Consider the following 20,994-nt stretch of genomic DNA (forward strand, 5'->3'; position numbering starts at 1 on the left):
TTTTTCTTTTTATAAAAAAAGGGAAGAATTTGTATAAATTATTTTGTTCTTTATAATACAAACAACATTTATTGTCATGCGTATATACATTGAAGTGAATATAATTTAATCTTGGGCAAACCGAAAACAATTTCGGTCCTTATGTATCATTAATTCTCCATTTAATATCTGATTTTAAAGAAAAAGAGAATAATCTTTGTTTTCCCAATTTTTTAGAGTATCAAGAATTTTGTATCAAAACGAAGGAAAGATTTCTCTACCGTAAAACAACAATGGTCATACGTTGTAGGTATCCTTATTGTCATAAAAATGTTCTCCTTTTTTTTATTTTTAAGGGGAGGAAGGAGTTTTTATTTACACCACAACACGAATTTTTTACTTCCGTGCGCTAATGTTTTGTCTAAGAAAGAACAAAAAATGGAAAAGATGGGGTAAAGAAATCCGTTTGATTTCTCTATAAATTACAAAGATGTTGGATGTTGCAATTTAAAAAAAAAAGAAAAGAAAAAAAATCGAGATATGAGGAATCTAGAGATTATTCAATAAGATGACGTAATAACAAAGAGTAGAACAACGATCGTCAGATGAAGTTGATGAATCGATCTAAAGTAACGCGTGCTCGCAGCATCATTCTGTGCGTCCAGTTGGGTCGGTGCTGAATGTGCGGGCGCAGGTGCTGGTGCTGGATAAGAGGAGGAGGAGGAGGAAGATGAGGACGAAGAGGATGAAACTTTAGAATTCTTCGCTAGGACGATACTTGGCAGAGAGTTGGAGTTATTTCTTCTTGAGATCGGCGTGGTCTGCGTCCAACTTCCAACATTTCTCTGCGTCGAATTCGTACTACCTTCATCTCGTTCTAACGCATAGGAGGAATACTTCTTGCTGTGACTCCTCCTCTCTGTTAGCTTTCCCCACTTTTGCCTCTCGACGGATTCGGTATTGCGAATTGTCGGTGCTGTCGTCCTCGACAGATGCAACTCTGTAACCGTTTTATGGAAAATTTTCTCTTCCTTCACTTTCTTTCTAAGAATACATATGTGTATTCGTGAAAAGTAGTTGGACCTTTGGGGTTATCCGAATCAAAATTTCAATCTGAACAATTGTTTTAGATCGCTAATCTATCCCAAAAATTTATAGGACCAACCTTCTCATGAATATCCGCTTGTTAAAAATGGAAATGAATTTGTGTTATTTTACCTTGAAGTCTTATAGTACCCTCTGCCTTCCCGTATGGATTTTCCGCTGAACAAATATAACTACCGAAATCGTTTCTAGTTAAATGTTTGATCGTCAGATTTAATTGATACGCGTATTCGTTGATCGTGAACTCCGATACGTTGTGCTTGTCGTTCGTCAAAACTTTTATTCCTATCAAAATAATTTTCACTTTTTTTCATTTTTTCTTTTTTTTTTACAGATGAATTGCGATTATTATTTCTGATGAAAACTCACCGTTGTCCTTGTACCATGTGTTCGAAGCTCTAGGAGAGGATTCAACGTAACACTGTAAAACGACATTGCTATTCGTCGGAGCAGCTACCAACTGATTCGTTACTTTGATCAAAGGCTTAACTGTAAGTAAATGAACTTTCCTATTAATCGTATAGCTTTCATTTTAATCTACTAAGAAGTTTGTTCTTGTTTATAACTTACATCGAACGTTGACGTGATATCTTTTACTAACTGTTGGTGGTACACCGTTCGATGCTATGCACAAATACGAGCCCATCTCCTGTCGTAAAATCCCTGTTAGATGCAGTTGTTCACCCTCGTAGAATTGTACTTTAAAATGAAATTTTATTTTATTTTATTTTTAAGAGCCCTCCGGAGATGATTTTTAATTTTATGAGGGTGGAAAATGAAATGTCACGAAAAAAGAAAAAAATAAAAAAGAAACGAAAAATATTGATATTTATTAGATCAGTATTTGTAATAATATAAGACAAATTATAATTAAATGCATAATATTAATAACATAATATTAATTTAAGAAAATATTGGAACAAGTAAATAGAAATAAAAAAAAAAAGTAGTGTTATAAAACTAATATGACTGATCAGATTAAAGGTAATAAATTGATTGAAGCATAGATATAGAGAGGATCAATATTCTTGTTCAGGTGAAAATTGAGAAAAGAAAAAAAAAGAACGGTTTAAAAGCACTTAGGTAGGATGTACAAACTAATAAAGACATTACACGCTACTGTCGATAGATTTTAAAAGGAAAATCGCGGAATTGCTGGTACGATGGAGATACCGGTGGCTGGTATACACTCTCGCGACGCAATGTACACACTGAATATTGCAATCGGATAGACGAAGAGTCGATGGGCTTGGTAGAGAGGAAATATATGTAAAGTCAACATCCATCACTCACTGTTAGAAAGGCTAATCGGATGGTTGCTTTTCCGCGGGACATCGTTGAATCTACGTAACGGAGTGTTCGGCCTTTTCATCGTTACTACGAAAAAGTCTCGACGATGATGACTACATGGAAAATATATTGTCGTCGCAAATCTATCACGTCGTTGGCTTCTCTCTTCACCCTTCCTCCTCACCCTTCCTTCATTCGGTTTGATCAAAACCGAATAGAAAATTTTCATCGTACAAAGGACGGACGACGGTATCGTTCAAAAGAAATAAATGATAAAAACATTCAATGGATTTTTCAAACATTGATTGATCTCCAAATGAACGTATATTAACACATTGTTAATCTTTGTTACGAATATACAATTTACCTATATGCATATATATATATAACTTCAATATAAATATTACTTAAACGTAATTTTCTTCAAATTTTTTAATATATTAACACACTCTCAACCTATAAACGAAAATTCATATATTACCATATTTATTTTATTTCACAATATTCTTATGCAACAATAAATACCAATCCGATAATACAATAAATCTATAATTAAATTACATCTATAATAGGCGTATATTCACTTAATTCGTTATCGGTAGGTTGATAATGTATTAACGATTTTAATCGAATTATATATAACATAGTTCTTGGAACAATGCGTTAACATTCTGTTTGTCTCTATCAGTGAATTTGATCAGCCTTTTAAACCGTTTTATGTACCTTTATAATCAACATACATTATCTATATGTTTATTATATAGATACATACATTGTAATGGATAAAAGGAATATAAGATAATACCTCGTTTAACACCTAACTCACTCCTAAGAGTAATTTCTCGTCCATCCTCTCTTCGCCAGATGACCATAGGTTTTGGTGTCCCTGTAGCACGACATCGTAATCGTAGATCGTCGCTTTCCTTAGTCGTTAAAAGGTCAGCCGATTCGTCGAGATCCATGATATCAGGTGGTATCACTACTTTCATGTAGCCCGTCTGTGTAACATTTGTTACTGACTAACACATACTACTACTATTGATGCAATGGTTAGTAAAGGGTCTACTACTATCAACCACCCTACTTCTTTGCCTTACCCATATATGTATATTTATTACATACGTCCTATTCATATTCGACTATTGCGATTGCATGGCCGAGATTTATCATTAAGCTCGGTTTTAGAGTACGAGAGAAAGCATTGAGTCGAGCGATATTTGAATGCAAATAATAGGACCGCTAAGGGACCTAGTTTGAGTGAGAGATAGATTTTTCTTATGAATTTCTTACAAATATTATTCGATTGACTAATAAGTAATATTGAAATTTTTATGAATCTGTAAGTTATGTTTAATAAGATTATTATAATATTTTTTTTGTTTAATTATAAAAAATATTAACTTTACTTTATATGCAATAAATAGCACTGTAGTATTTTTGTTTTTATTTGAAAAATTTTTAAATATCTCTTATATTGAAATAAATATATTTTATTCGAAAAAAACATCATCGGTATTTTTGTTTTATATTAAAAATTTCGACAATTATTATTGATCAATCCAATAGATCCTTAATGGTTTACATTATCCTTAAAAAGAAAAGATTTTCTTCCTCTTTTTTTATCTTGTTTCTGAGTACACCGATCGAGAACGAAATATTTAATATACTTTTCGTAGAGAAATATAACATGATAGTTCTTAGTTTTTTTTTTAAATTTATTCAATCCCAACTGTCTTATCTGTCTCTTAGAACTTGTTTAAAGAAAATATTGTACATCGAGGCATAACATGCTATATAAATATTATCTCGCTTACATTCTCGGACAAGCATATTCTAGTCGAAGTTCCGAAAACAATAATAGTTGAAAGCGAGAATATACGATGAGAAAACACCGCTTATGATCTTTGTTTAATCCAAAGATAAAAGTATATTTAATATTTTCAATTGTTTCAGTGTGTTCCTTTTCTTTTCTTTCTATTTTTTTTTTTATTCTTTTTATTGATTTCACTAACCTGACTATTCATGGGGTCCGTATTAATCTGACACATGTAAGTTCCAGAATCGTTAGGTTGAACGTTGCTAATATGAAGCTTCCAGGTATTGTGTCCGTTATGGGTGACCGAAAGTCGTGGGTTATGAGCAACCATGTGAGTATGAATAGCTAGTATGGCTCTCGAATCTGATTTTATCCAGGCAATCTGTTTAATAAAAGAAATTATGCAAATTAACATTAATTGTGTATATATGTTAATCCTAATACAATATATACATTATACATGTAATAGGAATAGAGGTCATACATTATTTTTTTAAGCAAACTCTCTTCCCTTAAAACACTCGAACGAAAAGCAAATTGTATGACTCGTTACTTCGTACCATTCGTAACGAGAGTCATTCAGGATAAATGGTGCAAAGCGTGCCGCGTACTGCAGCTAAAAACCGAATGGTTAAAAAAGGGAGGCGAATAGAGAGGGAGAGAAAGAGAGAGAGAGGGGGAAAGTGAACAATCACCACGGTTTTTAGCTTCTACTTACAATTAGCAAACGCTAGAAATATGGGATCCAACGCTAGCTGGAGTTCTCTTTTTTTTTTTTGTTGTTTTTTAAACGAAAACAAAAAACAAGAAACGGAAGTAACTGCGAACTCTTCGTTTTAACACGTTAGTCTTGAAATATGGCGTCAAGGTTCTCGTTAAAAGTGTTGCACATTGATATTTTTGAAATAATACTTATATACAACTTTGTCAAAATAATTATTTATATTATATTATAATGTATATATATATAACATATACCTATATATATATAAATACATATATATACATCACGGTGTAAACGAAAGATCATTTTTTAGTTAGAAATTTTCTTCTCGAAAAAAAAAGGCACGAAAGAATACATATATATATTTATATGTGCATATATAAAGATATCAACAATTTTGTTCACATGAACGTAAATCTTCTTAGTTCTTCTCGATACTGATATCAATTTATTAATATATCCTCACTTCGATAAAACTTCGGAAACACTTTAAAGAAAGTCGGAATCTTATAAATTTTTAATAAATCCAATTGATATAAAATTCTATCTCGTTATAAGTTCTAACGTCCTTTCCCCTTACTTTTCTTTTTATTATATATAATATAACAAAAGAGAATTTTTAATAGACGTGACAGACGACGATATTAATTTACAAAATAAAAAATATTATTTAAATCAAAGTTAAAAATACACACATAATTAATAATTAATACGATGTGATCGGAAATTCCATCTTTCATATGAAAACAAGATTTAGTATCGTACATAAAAATATAATAAATGGAAAAAGAAAATTTAAATCGTTCGTGAAAAATGAAGTGCATTCCAACTTGTATTTTGAGATCTTATTAAATATTAGTTGCTCTGATTTATGTCTTTTCTTTCAAATCTTCTTTTTAACCTCCCAATCCCGTATTCTTCACATTCTTTCGATAGCGGTACATACAGTTTGGCCACGACTTTTCTTCAATTTCTATGTACTTTATCATGTATTTACTACTCCTTTTGCGATCGCGTACACTTTGAGAATCAATTGTTGATTCGAACATGCAATCAAACTCGGACTTCTTCTTCAAAGTGAATTACTTTTCCGAGCTTCTTTTCGACTTTGCTTCATTTTTATATAACCATTTAAATATAGCACATATGTATTACCAATTTTATTTTGCATTTTGATGAATGCATATTGATTTATATGTATCAGCTCGGTATAAATGAAAACAAAAAAAAAACAAAAATATCACTTAAAAAGTTCAGTTAAGTTTTAATATTATAACGTGACCAAGATAACGCACATATTATTATATCTAAATAATATTGAAATAGTAAATAATTTTAAGCTACAAATTTTGTATTTATTTCGATAGAATATATATATATATATTGGAGCCTATCAAAATTTTTCAATCCATTCCACGTATAAATTATCCAAATCGCAAATAAATGTATTATTTTTCATATCTTTCCCTCTCACACATTCTGTTTTTTTACATGTTCAGCGAGCATGAAAACTGTCCATCCATTTAATGTTACAGTATCTACTATACATATACAGTACATGATCTGTGTGTGTGAATGAATGTGAATAGCTATTATGGATAATGCGCGATCAGTCTGAAGCACGTCGTGTATTTACGGAAACACGATTTAGGCCAGCACTTATACGATTTAGGCCTCGCCGGCCTTAATCGACTAACTAATTAAACCTACACCTAGATGCAATTACCTTGTAAGATTGAAGATGATTAACGACGCAGGTGAAGGAGACGTCACGGCCCTGAGTGACCGTATGATTCTCCAAAGGTGCCAGAAACTGCGGCCGTAGATCCAACCTTGGCAAAGTTTGACCTGCATCATGCGATTAACTATTAGGATTAGATATCGAGCTTAACGTTTTATCTTTCTATCTTATTAGATACCCAACTCTAATGTTCTTCAAATTTTACTCATATATTTTATATTTTAACAAGAAAATTATTATTATTATTGACAATATATATTCCATAATTATAATATTAATATAAATACCTCATCTATATAAATCGTATTAATATAATACAAAATTTGACTATCTCATGTCAGTGTTGTTAAATTAACATTAACGTAAGAAACGTATAAAGAAATAGAAAGAAAAAACAAGAATAGAATATAAAAAATAAAATCTTTCGATTAAAAATGCACGCGATATTAATTAGTTACACGTTTCGCAATTCGAGCCTACTTCTCAGCATGCGTCATCGTTTTAATTTAATCTGATATGTCACACGTGCCAGTGTATTTAATACCCTTCGTTAAATATCCATCATGGGGCTTACTTTCTCTTTCTCTTCTACTTTTCAACCCTTTCTTATAAACTTGGTTAAAGGGTGGACGACTTAAGGGAAAGAAAGAATGGGATAGGAAGGTGGGAGTGTCTTATTCGAAATATAATTAATTAATTGAACACGTTGAATAATTTCATCGCTCATTGTTAAATTACTTGGAAAGAGGAACTTGCTAATGTATTCCTTGTAGCATCTACTTTGTTATTAGTTTAAGAAGAAAGAAAATCGATTGGTTCTTTGTGGTGGGTAGTCAATATACAAAAATCGAACTTGTATTGTCTTACATTAGTTGGATCGGTGAGTTGCCCGGGGATCGATTAAATAGTCAAGGATATACTTCTTGTACCTTTTGAAAAGTTATCAAAGTTTAAAGTATCGATTACACCTAACCTATCCTCCAATCTCGATTTTAGTTGATGAGAGGGGTGGGGGGGAAAAAAAAAGAATCATAACTTTAATTCTTTCTCTTTTCTTTATTTTTTTTTATTTCTCATTACTTTCTTTCCTTTCTTTTTTTTCCTTCCTCGGGCTTTTTATTTTTATTTTTTTTTTATGTTGTTTTTTCTTTGTTTTTGTTTTCTTTTTTTTTTTTATGTAATTTCCAGAACTTATCGACTTAGGTGCATCGGTTGTACTTCAACGGAAACTCGAAAAACTTTTCCTCGCGATAGTACCTTTGAGAAGATTTCGTTCGATTTATTTTAAAAGTGGAACAAGCAAAGAGAAAATACAGTTAGAAAGAGAGAGAGAGAAGGATAGAAGCGTGGACAGTCAGATTTGTTTCTGTCATCTCAAGGCATACAAAGAAAAACCCTCCGCTAGGTTTCCTACCATACCCTTTAACTTTTGCTTACCTTATTTTCACTAAGAAAGAAAGAAAGAGAGAGAGAGAGAGAGAGTAAAAAACTAGAGGAAGGATCGTATAAATAAGGGGCACAGAGAGTAAAGCAAGTTTGCGGCTTTGGTATATCTACTACGTATCATTTGTCTCTTACCGAAACTAGAGTAAAGGAACGCTGTGAGAAGGAAGCAAGTAACGAGGTCCCGCGATGCCATGCCATAGGGTGGGCCATGCGCCATACGTGCTGTAAACAATACAAGTAATTCATCTTCAGAGATACCAAAATAAATATAATATTTTTCGTTACATTTTATCCCTCTCTTTGTTTTTCATCAATTATATAGAAAATCTAAATATAATTTGTCATTTTTATAAACAATTTTTAAAAATATATATTATATAAATTATTATTAAATTAATGACATATATATATATATATTTGGAAATGATAAGATTAATTATTGTGTATCATTGTTCCACGCGAGACACAAAGATAAATATACGATTTAAATGAAATTTCTTAATCATAAAATAATGCCAGTTTTATCGTAAGGTAAATAATATTTAATAACAATTAGGGTCTTTCTTATTACATAAATTAAAAATTCTATTCTTAATGAATTAATGTGATATTTCAAAAAAAAAAAAAAATTATGATAATATTTGGCAATTGTTAAAACTTACGGATGGATCATAAAAAATATTGAAAATTAGTTTTAGAAAGAAAGAGAGAGAGAGAGAGAGGAAAATTAAAATCAGGAATTGGTCTACGTTGTCAACGTGACTTCCCTCCCTAAGTAAAAGTGAGCGTGTGAATGAGTGAGTCTGAGAGATAGAGAAAGACCGAAAAGAGGGAGAAGAAGGGGAGAGGGGGTCAGCTTCGAATCGCGTGAATATTAACTCGACAGTTGGTCGCCACATAAACGCCAACCGTTGATATATCCTACCCTTTGCCATCCTCAACCCCGTGACTTCCTCAGTCCCTTACCAACCAGCACCGCAATAATACTCGAATGGTAGCTATTCCTACCCCTTCAACCAAGCACCCAGCCAGTCACCCACCAACCAACCAACCAACCAACTACCCCATCCACCCTACTCCTCTTCTCTTCTCTTCTCTTCTCTTCTCTTCTCTTCGACTACGCACACTTCTATCGAGACATTCACATTCACTTGCGTGCAAATGCTGTGAACGTTCGTTGCTTGCTGCCCACCAATGTGAAAGAGAGAGAGAGAGAGATAGAGAGAAAAAGAGAGAGAGAGAGAGAACCAAAGAAACAGTCGAATGAAAATTTTACTCGCGCCTTTGCTCTTATTCTGCGCACTTTACCCCTTTTATGTGACTTCGACGAAGTTAACGTTTCCTTTTGCTCCTAACCGAAATTCTATTCTCGCTTACGTGTGTTTAATCTAAACGCGAGAACACGAAATTTGTCGTGGAATTTCTTCAATTCGTCTTATTTCACTTTTCCTTTTTTTCTTGTTTCTTTTTTTTCTTGTTTCTTTCTTCGTTATTGTTAGCTTAATATTTATTGAATAAGTGTACGTTTAATGAATAATCATTATTTATAATAAAATATGAGTAACTATGTATCTTGCATCAATATATAATCACTATTATAAATACTGATCATTTATCTTATAAATATTAACAAATAATAATTTCTATTTTGAACAAAATATTCATATAGATTGATCATTTATTTCACGAAATATTGATACAAAAAAGTATAGGGGTGGTTTTGTTTCATTTTTATATTACACTTTAATCAAAATTCGTTGAATACTTTAATATTTTTATTGTTATTTTTTCTATAAAAAAAAAAAAGTATAAGAAATGAAATTTAATATGCACATTTTTACCTCTTTCTCTCTCTCTCTTTTTCTTTTATGGAACATTACACTTAGGTATCAATCAAAAAAGATTGGTTAAATTCCAAGCAAGTTTACCGATCATTTCTCGTCGGAGGCCTTGTAAGAAGTAGATCAAATTACTTTGTTGGTTGAACGTTCTCGTAAAAATGTGAATATGAAAAAAAAAAAATTAAATAAAAATAAAAATGAAAATAAACGTTTACAAGAAATCTCACCACAACTCTACTCCGAGATGTTTTCAAGAGCTATGGTGTATAAGCATAAAAAAGATGTCCTGTTTGGACAACAAGGTAATTGCTCCTTGGACGACGAAGAACCGAGTAAAAATAGCTGTCACCTTTTTTAGTTAAGCTTATGTCTCCTTTGTGTACCGTGCTTGTATCGTAAGAGAAATTGCAATGACACTCTCTCTCTCCCTCTCTCTCTCTCTCTCTCTCTCTTTCTTTTTAGCGAATGAAAAATGAATAGAAAATCGAATCTCATTTTCTCACTGTTTTTATTTTTAAATTATATTCCGGCTCGTAGAGATATACCAATTTGTCCAATCCAACATTAATGTTTACGTGTGTGTGGATAGAATTCATGAGTAGGTATAATGTTTCAATTGATAATTAATACCTTTGTTAAGATACGTATATATATGTGTGTGTGTGTGATACAGTTTGATAAGTAAATAAAAATTTAACAAATTAAAAAACTGTAAATTAATATGAAATTAATAATTTTGTATACTAACATAAACACAAATATATATCATATATAAATTTGTAATATTTGATTGATTAAAAATGATTATTCGTAAAATAATTTAATTTGATTAAACTAAACTTTTGTTAACTGAATCATTTTCAAAGCATAAGAGAGTGGACGGTGGTACACCCTTATGTACATATGTACATTGTGGCAACACGAATCGTAGATATGTACACGTTGCTGCTTCCATGAATGTATCTCCCTCTTCAAATGAAACGTTCTGTTAGGCACTGGTGCCTTGAAAATTGCCAAACGTGGTTGGTTTACTGAAGGTTCCTTTCAATCAAAATACGCTTGTGTACCATACCGATTCTTGCAAATTATAATTTCATTTAATCATTCTAGAAGACCGCGTCTACTGATTCCCATAAGAAATATGCTTGAAATATTAGAAAAAGAAAAAAAAATAAATTAATACCTAGAAAAAAAAGGGCCGTACTTGTGTTGGCATATTTTAATTAATATATTTATTAATTTTTTTATTAATTATATAAATAATAATCAAAATATATGTGAGATAATTATAACTATTTTATCAAATTTTCTTATATTCAATGAAAATACCACCTTAAAAAATAAATAAATATTACTATAAAAAAAAACACACATTTATACCACAATACCAAAATGCATAAATAAATTAACACAAACATAAACAAATAACGAATACAATATTCATTTTAGAACCAAATTTCAAACTGAAAGGATACAAAGAACTGTAAAAGTAAACTTCGAACTTAACGGAAAGATAGCATAAAAAAGAAAAAGAAAATAATATTTTAAACGAAGGCGGAGTTCTATTCCATTCGTAGAAAGTATTATATATAACAGCAGGTAGTAGTAGCAGTAGTAGCAGCAGCAGCAACAGCCCAAGAGTGAATTTACAAAAAGACTCTGAGAGTCTTAAACGTTGGAGCTTAACCAAAGGTACATCGAAAAGGTAGAGTGCAGCTCTAACAGCGTGAAGACTCTAAGTAGAAGGCAAAGAAGATGGAAGAGAAAGAGAAGGGAAGAAGGGAGGAAGAGAGGAAGGGAGGAAGGAAGGGTGGTAGAGGGTGGTTAAAAGATAGAAAGTAAGTTTGGTTCTATTTTCTTTCTCTCTCACTCGTACGAACGAGATTCGAAGAAGGGGGTTGGAAGGTACCCCTTACTCGGTACGAAGCTCTTTTTCCTTGGATCACTCGCGATCTTCCCAAAGTCTTTCCTTTTTCTTCTTTCTCCTATTCTGACTTCTCGAATGCTTGAGAGGAAATAAAAGTTACTCGGTGGCATCATCTATCCGTTCATTTTATCAAGTCTTCCTGCCTTCCTTCCTTGCTTGCTTACTTACTCGTTGCTATTATTTACGAATTTTCTTTATTTTACCCTCTGCTTGTAATTTTGTTGTTCTTCTCTTACTTTTTTTTCTCACGCCCTAACATTTCCAAGCCCAAAAGATATTTCCCGCTTATCAAAGTACGACACTTTCACCTTGGGACTTTTGCCAAACTATGAGAAAGAAAAGGAATATGGTGTATACATAAGTAAGTACTCGTAGAATCGTTCAACACCTACTTTACATTTGGCTAATCCTCTTGGTGGATTAACTCCATGAGAGTCTTACGTTGTTTTTGCGTTTGAATAAAAACGTCTCTACTCCCCAAGATTTGGAAATTTTATTCAAAATCTCCGAAAGATATCGTTTGTTATACAGGAACAAAAAATTGTTTATGATTTTTAACTCTCTCTCTCTCTCTCTCTTTTTCTCTTGTAATTAGATATTACGAATTTAGTGAAAAAACAAAAAACTTTTTTCTACTCTAGACGATGTAGATATAGGATATACAATAGAGGACAGAATTCTCTCAAAGCAGACGAAACGGTAACGATACTCGACATTACACACCATAGAACACAAACCGAATCGAACTCGAAATCGAGTTCAAGGAGTACTTTGATGGATGTCATCTATGTATGTATATTGTATGTCGCGTTATCAGAAGGTCCGATTAGTGTAGTTTATGCGGCACGCGTTTGGTACGCCACTAGCTAAATACCATACAACCCATAGGCATTCAAGTTTCCTTTGATCACTGATCTACCTTTAATACGTGCCGTAGTGTGTCTTTCAAGGAGCATCTTATATCTTCTTTGTCGTTTCAATCGAAGGATTATATTCTATTGTACCAATAAATTTAATAAACATACACATACACACATGTATATATATATATACATATAATATAATATATGCTTTTATTTATTTGATCAGTATTTTGTAAAATAAATATTTTGAGTGTATGAATATTTTTTGTTAATTATAATAATTTATTAGTATTTTATAAATAGAGATGATTAATATTTATAATGAGAACAGGTTGTTTAGGATTGCGTTAGGTTACATATTAATACAAAATATGTATTTTTATTTAACCACAATATTTAAATACTGATCATTTATTTATAAAACTGGCCAAAAAAATTATTAAAAAATAACAATCATAAATGAATAGATACACATATAATACATCATATGCGTATGAACGAGTATTAATAAAATATTCAAGAAAACTCAGATTTGTTTTTCTCTTGAAAATTCTTACAATAAGTGCAACATGTTGTTCAAACTTATAGTCCGATTCGTTTTAAAGATAGACGCGTTATCCATCGATCTATCATAATTTTATCGCACGGTAACTTTGTTGAAATAAAAATGAAAGAAAATGAGAAAGAGGTAAAGTAGGAAAGTAACAAGAGTATTCGATTTTTCTGTTCTTCCATCAAAAATGACGTTCCGTTACGTATCGTTTAACCAACCGATGCAAAGAACAAAAAAAATATATAGATAGTTAGAAAAAGAAAGATATATATATCTATAAAGAGAGAAAAAAAAAGTTTTTAGTACTCGTAAAATTTCACTCTTCGAAAAAGAACTTTTTCCTTCATTCTATACATACATACATACATACATACATACATACATATATATATTCATTCGTATATACGCTTCGAGTGATCTCGGAAAGTGCAAACACGCTCTCGGCCGTTCGTTCTTATCGCCCTTCCGTTTTCCAACCCTCTCTCTTTTTTTCTCCTCTCTCTCTCTCTCACTCTCTCTCGTATTACGTTAAGGGTGGTCTATACGTTTCTCGTTAACGTAGTGGAGAGTGCGGCGAAATAACGATTGACTATCGATGAGCCGAAAGTCAGTAACTGATAAAAGTAACGACTTTCCAGAGTTCGGATGGAATTCATCTTATCATGTGCTTTCTCTCTCTTTCTCTCTCTCTCTCTCTCTCTCTTTTTCTCCCTTTCTAGAACTTTTAATCGAAACGCAATTACTTATGCTACCAAAGTGTGGAAACATAACGTTTTACGCGACTTTAATCGTCTCGTAACGTCAAGAAATTAAAAAAATAAAAAGAAGAAGAAGAGGAAGTAGAAGTAGAAGTAGAAAGTAGAAGTAAAAGAAGAAAAAAAAAGGGGAAGGGAGAAAAATTCGACGGAGAGAATTCAAAGTAGAAACGAGAAATGAATGTCGAGGCATCGTAACTTCTGTAGAAGTCACTTTCCGTCGAGTTCTATGTGGAGAAAGCTTCTTCTCCTAGGGGAGGAAGCTTTCGAGACTAATTCGTAATGGAAATACTTTGTGAATGGATCTTTTCTAAATTCTTTCGATGTAGTTGTGTGTCCAACATCCGAAATAAAAATAGAAAGAGAGAGAGAGAGAGAAAGATTATAAACACAAATCAGGAAATATATAATAATGCTTTTGATTTAGGTATATCCTTTGTATCATTTATATCCAATTATTTTGATAACCGAATATTAACTTGATCAATGTGATTACTGTCTCAAAATTTTTATTAAATATTAAATACTACCTGCTATATATATATAACTACTAGTTAATAAAATATTAAAAATTGTTTTTTTTTCCAAATATATAATAATAATACCAAGATATAGAAAATTTATTTTTATTTAGATATAAATTACCAAATATTGTTTTACGAAATACAAAATACAAAACTATCCTTGTTATATATTTAGCTATACAATAATAAACATATCCAGTGAAACAAGTTTTCTTTGTTTTAATTAAAACTAACTATTCACAAAATTCTAAGATTACCAAAATCTTCGATATCAAATTGTGTTTTCAAGTAGATAGAAATTAATTGAAAAGACGTGCATCCCACAATCTGTTCCCTCTCCTCCCCTTTTCTCTCACCCTCTCTTCTTCTACACTTGGAATCCTGAGGAAGTAAAGTTTGACGAACTGAAACTTGTAGGAGTTCTGTCGTTGGCGTCAAATCTCGAAGAAGTATCATCCATTTCTATACGTCTCTTAAACCACGAAACACGAGACGACGAAGAAGAAGGAGGAGAAGAAGAAGAAGAAGAAGGAAGAAGAAGAGTAAAATGAGTTTGGTAAAATAACGATAGAATGCTCGATGACCGATGGATGTATTCTGACAGAAGTAATGACCACAGTTAGGATTCGCTTCTCGACTCGTTCGACCTACGATGAAACTTAAGGATTGTGGTTGAAACTGTCTGTAAAGTTGGCACAACGATCAAACGGGAACGCTTGAGGTTACTCTTTAACCAGTAATAGCTATAGTAGTAGTAGTAGTATTATAGTAGTTGATCCTTTCTTACATTTATTCCTTCTTTCGTTGTTGGTTCCTTCGAAACATCTCTTTTCTCATCGTATTTAATAAATACAGAAAATTAAAGAGAGAGAGAGAGAGAGAGAGAGAGAGAAACAGGGTGAAAGAGAGAGGGGTATGAGGGGACGTGGACGTGAATTTTTAAAACCCAAAAGTACTTCATAATAATATTCATAAATTCATAAATCGTTACGACGAATGGTATTTCAAAGATTTCAAAGATCTTTCGCAAAGGGGAAGATGTCGAGTTGTTTAGAATAATCAAACACATTTGTATCTCAGTTTACCGAAATCAAATTCTTCCTTTGTTTTTTTTCCCCCCCGTCAAGATCATTAAATATTTATCTATCTAGAAATATATCCCGACGTGATTTTTCGACAGCAGCCATTGATCGTCCAGATATTCGTAAGAGTAAATATTGGAGTTCGAAGAATCTCCATAAATCTGCTATCAAATCAAATATTAAATTGGTCGAAATCTTGTCTAAAATGAAAGGGAAAGAAGAAAAGGATAAAATATTTATGATCTTGATTAATGTCCGTGTATGATCTCGTAAAATAACTGAATGATTTCTCGAACGATTTAACAATATGGGCTCAAAAATCTAATTTTTGTATTATTTTTAATGAATCGAATATAAGATTAAAAATAATACCGATGTAGGAATTAGTGTATCAGTTTGACTATTGTATAATCCAATTAGCTTGGTCATGGTATAGTTGGGGTTTGTAGGAATGGCTTGTTCTAATCGACGATACACGTTATCGAAACAGTCGGTAACAAGAATCCTTGGCAGTAATAGTTAATCCTGATGGAGCAGGGATATACGACGATTAGGAATCAAATGATGGAGAAGTAACGCTGCTATTTATATGGTCAGTATATTTTGTTAAGTAAAAATGATTAGTCAAAATTTTAAGAAATATTGACCCAATAAATAACAATTAAGAAATAATCAGGTCAATTGTCGAAAGTGGTTGAAGAATAGAGAATAGAAAGAAGAGGATAGAAGAGAATAGAGATTGAAAGATGGAAAACAAAAGAGAATAGTAAATAAGAACAGTATCGAAATGTTAAAAGATAGATAAAGCGGATGATAATGATGATGATGATGATGATGAAAAAGTGAAAGAAAAAAGAGAAGAGGATAGATTCGTAAAGAGGCTTAAACGAGGATAACTTAGCACATTGCTAGGGAGTACTCAACAAGACCACAAAATCCTCGTTTCGTCACTCGGTGAAAAGCAGTGTCGAGAGATTCAGGACGTGAAGTATGCGATCGTATTGTATGCGAGTGTGTCCATCCGTGTCTCAATGTACACGGGTCTACGTAAATGTATATATAGGTGTGCAGTGTATGTGTGTCATATGATCCAACGGAAATACGAACCGATGAAATCGTGCCTGAGCATCGTCGTCGTCGTCGTCGACGAAAACGAGTCGATGAAAACTTGCTCTCTTGGAATTAGAAACGAAATAAAAAGACAGCATGCCCTCGGTGCCAAGGAGAACACTCCGGTGTAATTAATAAAGTTTAATGAGCGCGGCCTTTCTCGCTTTCTTTCTTTCTTTCTTTCATTCTTTCTTTCTTTTCTTCCTTTGAAATCCTAAAAGCCCTTCCTTCGTTCGCCTTTTCTTCGTATTTTCTTCTCACTTTCTTCTCACTTTCTTTTCTGAGAAAAGGCACGCATTTCTTCGTATTTCTTCTTTCGTTTATCTTTACTTTCTTCGATTTGAACGAGTTATCAGGATAGATGATCTTTAAATTTTCTTTCATCTCTATCTATCTCTCTCTCCTAATCTCTTGTACAGATTCACAATTAAAACTCTCTCTCTCTCTATTCTCTCTCTGTGTACTGGGATTCTCATCGAGTGCAACTATTACAGTAACATAGTTCGAGCATATAAACTTAAGCATAGGTCGAATAGGAAAGAGAGAACCTTGACGTCAGAGAGACGTACATCAACTAATTTCTGTCTAGCTTTGACAAGCTTTTCAGAGACCGTACAGAAGGATCGTTTTCAAACGTTCGAAACGCATGCACAAATCGTCCTTGTCGTTGCTTGCCTGCAGATCGTTGCTGAGTTACCATAAGAGGAAAGACTCTTTCTACAGAAGGTCGAATAGAGAAAGAGAGAGAGAGAGAGAGAGAGAGAAAGGAAAAGAGGAAGAGGATTGGAAACTAGGAGTGCAAGAAGGACGCCAAGTTACGCGCTAAAAGCGGAACCAACACAGGAAGCTCATTAAGTTGCACCCCGCGGGCTGAGGTGCGCGCACACAGACACACACACGTACATACATACACATAGAGAGATACAATACGGAAGCCACCTCTCGGTTCCAAATCTCACCCCCTTCAGACACTCCATCCCTATACCTAACCAACTCATCCTCGACACCCATCTACCCGTTCACGACTATTTTACTCTACGCTCTTGTCTCTTTCTCTCTCTCTCTCTCGCACACACACACTCTCTCTCTTGGCACGCATAGCCCATCTTCTACGCATTCGGTGTCGCGTTCGTTAGGCGACATTGAGAAAAAATTATGATAATGACGATCGCGCCTGAGGGAATCGTTCTGCGTCGCGTTTCCTCGGGATCTACTTCTTCATCGCACTCTATTTTTGCCTTCTCCTATCTCTGGCTAACTCTTGCTATCTCCTTTTTATTTTAAATTCTTCGAAAAAGTTGAAAAGAGAATTTTTAATGAAAAAATTTTTCTTACAAAATTAATATAGAAAGAAAAAGAAAAGAAACATTCGTGTCCCGCCCCCTCCCTCCCTCCTTCCCTCTCTCTTTCTGTCTCTCTCTCTCTCTCTCTCTCTCTGATCTTTTGTGAACCAGTAAATCCGTTGCAAAAAATGTCTATTGAAAAATCCGCAACGATTGGGCATCGTGCTATTGTATCTTAACAAAGGTATTAAAATCTCTCCCTTTTAGAATAGAAAATAGGATAACCAATTATATTCGTGATATCTTTCTTCTACGCAAACAATTTGAATAATAATAATAATAAAATAGAAAAAAATAACCGGAAAAAAAAATGATAAAAAAGAAAATAAGAAAAAACCGATGGAACGATGATCGTTCGTTCAACGTAGATATATGAGTATATTATACATATATACACAAAACATAGTATAAGAGGGATGGGTGAGGATGAGGGTGTATATATTCAGCATCGTTCCGATGCTAACTGCTCACGGTTGGCCATGAACAACCAATAACATCCGACGGTGTGGATGGTATCATCAGTCAATCCGCTGGCTCGGCATGTTTATTACCAGTGCACGTTGCCGTCGCTTTCAAACAAATGCCTAGTACGAAACGCAAAGCCACTCTACTACCGAACCCCGTCGTCCATTATTTCTGCCGTTCACTTTCGTCGCTTCGAGCAAACACATTCTCTATCTATATATCTCTATCTCTTTCTCTTTCTCTTTCAACCCTCTCAGTTCACCTATTCGTTTGCTCACACAACCCCCGCATCCCTTCTTCGTCGAGAGTAACGTGCCAACGTATTAGCCGCGCTTAATTCGAACTTTCATGGATGATGATCATGCGCGAACGTGAAAGCAATTTTTAACGATCAAATATCTATTTTGATACTTTTAATGAAAAAATTTTAATAATCGTTTGTTCTTTTCTCGTTTGTAACATCAAATGGAAAATAATTATGCGTTTCGATTAGATATAAATGCGATAAATTTAAGGAAAAGAAAGTCTCATTTAATTAGTCGATCGTTCGTGTCATTTATGGGTTATTTAAGTAATCCTTTCTAATATTATTTAACTAGCTAAGAGCAAAATACTACTGACAATGAGAGATAGATAACCAATAAACGTGACGAACGAAGAACGGCAAACGAGAAAAGCAAATAACGCGTGGTTGCAAAATTGAACGTTTCGTGAACAAAGCTCGGTGAAAAGATTAATCGATTGAATTTTCTAAAATACCCAGAGATTTGATTTTATCGTGCTTTGAATATCAATCATACGAGAACTATATACCAATTGTGAATACTTTATATATATATATATGTATATACATAGTAGTATAGAAGGGTGGGTGAGTATATTATGAGTGTATTGTGAATATCTTATACATGTACATAAAATAATTGATAGAATAAAATGTTTGACTCGTTTGTTGGGACCCTAAAGAATCCATTTTATCGAGTAAAGTGTTACGCAGGAATTGTAAATATGGCATAAGGGTGCTTTTCCTTCGAGTCCTCTCGGCAATTCAATCGAACAGAAAGAAATAAGATATCTGCAATTGTGCGTAGGTATATACAAAAGCCGATATGATTTTCTATGCATGAGAACAGAAACCGAATCTTACTCTGTTTTATTCCCTTTCAATTTTGTCAAATCCAATAAAAGCGATGGTAACGAAACGAATTTTATTGAAGTAAAAAAAAAAAAAAAAATAAAGAAAAAGGAATAACAAAAATATTCTTACACGAAAAATACTGTTTCAACGTTATTTTACTTTACGAATTCTTGTCGAAAAAGAAATTTAAAATAAAAGGAAAAAAAAAAGCTATGAAAAAATAAAATTCCCTTTGATACACATATCGTTTTTCCTTTTTTTGCTCACGCAAGCACGTGCGTCCGTCTAACCATCGTTGTAACATTTGAAGTACTCGAATTTTGAGCATTAGTTCGCGAACCATTTGGCACAACTACTCTTTGGAAGAGCAGTTCAAATCGCATCGCATATATTCTACATAGAACAGCTTAAACCGCAACGCTTATAGTGCTATAGTAGTAGTCTAGGTACAGTCATTGTACATTAAGCCCTACGAGTCTTCTCGTATCTTTCTACTAAGGAATATAAAGGCTTTTCTGATAATACATACAAAACCAATTGTAAATTGGAATTAAAAGCTGGGCAATGCATCGTTACTTGTTATTTAATTGTCGAGTATAAACCTAATGATTTTCAACGATATTTAATTATCATTTTTAACAAATTTTTCTATTTCATTAACGATACAATAAATTATACATCTAAAAGATATATTTTACAAAGAAAATATTGTCATTCGTTTAAAAATTTTCACTCTTACAATAAATTAATTATTAAACAGATACTATATATTATACGCGGGAAATTGATTACGATCTATGATCGGATAATACAAAAATAAGAATTTTTAAATGAAATTGCAATCGTATGCGAGACATTTATATTAAAAAAAAAAAAGCAAGAAAAAATAGAAAAAAAAGAAGTCAGTTATTTATATTAAAAAAAAAAAAAAACGTTTACTCACCGCACGCAAACGCGTGACGAAGTTCGATGATACGATCGAGGAAATAATTATCTTGGAGCGATTATCTTGGAATACATAATTGTTGCTTCTCTCCTTTCAGCGAATAGTTGAGAATGAGCGATCGTACGTACAATTTCTTCAAGATTGGACACGCAACGCTCAGGAAGGCAGACGATGCGCGACTGTGCGCCGAGCACCCTCGCGATCTCCCTTTTATGGTCCTCCCTCGACGCTACTCTTCTACTCGCACGCCGACTCTGACTACTTGTCTCTCTACTCTTACAACACAATGAATTCTGGCTGCTCTGCGTGAATCCAACCGTTATAATGTTACCAATCTTTTGTATTCG

The 20,994-nt window shown here is 33.0% G+C and overlaps 1 protein-coding gene across 2 annotated transcripts; it reads right to left on the bottom strand.

The window, feature by feature from the left end:
- Nucleotides 1–44: 44 nt before the first annotated feature.
- LOC106785917 (lachesin-like) lies at nt 45–20,918 on the bottom strand. Of its 2 annotated transcripts, XM_014746747.1 has the most exons (10): nt 20,645–20,918; nt 8,233–8,322; nt 6,640–6,761; nt 4,386–4,571; nt 3,179–3,371; nt 2,377–2,562; nt 1,654–1,782; nt 1,453–1,572; nt 1,198–1,368; nt 45–979 (listed from the first exon to the last, which is right to left on the bottom strand). In XM_014746747.1, the coding sequence occupies exons 2-10, from the start codon at nt 8,315–8,317 to the stop codon at nt 540–542; spliced, it is 1,632 nt and encodes a 543-aa protein (XP_014602233.1). In that variant the 5' UTR covers nt 8,318–8,322; nt 20,645–20,918; the 3' UTR covers nt 45–539. The 2 variants fall into 2 exon arrangements, with proteins under 2 accessions (XP_014602233.1, XP_014602234.1); XM_014746748.1 differs by lacking the exon at nt 2,377–2,562 and having other exon boundaries at nt 46–979; nt 20,645–20,916.
- Between the last annotated feature and the right edge of the window lie 76 nt (nt 20,919–20,994).

Source organism: Polistes canadensis, unplaced genomic scaffold, assembly GCF_001313835.1.
Source record: "Polistes canadensis isolate GaletaPanama2010 unplaced genomic scaffold, ASM131383v1 scaffold_59, whole genome shotgun sequence".
In the NCBI taxonomy this organism is placed as follows: Eukaryota; Metazoa; Arthropoda; class Insecta; order Hymenoptera; family Vespidae; genus Polistes; species Polistes canadensis.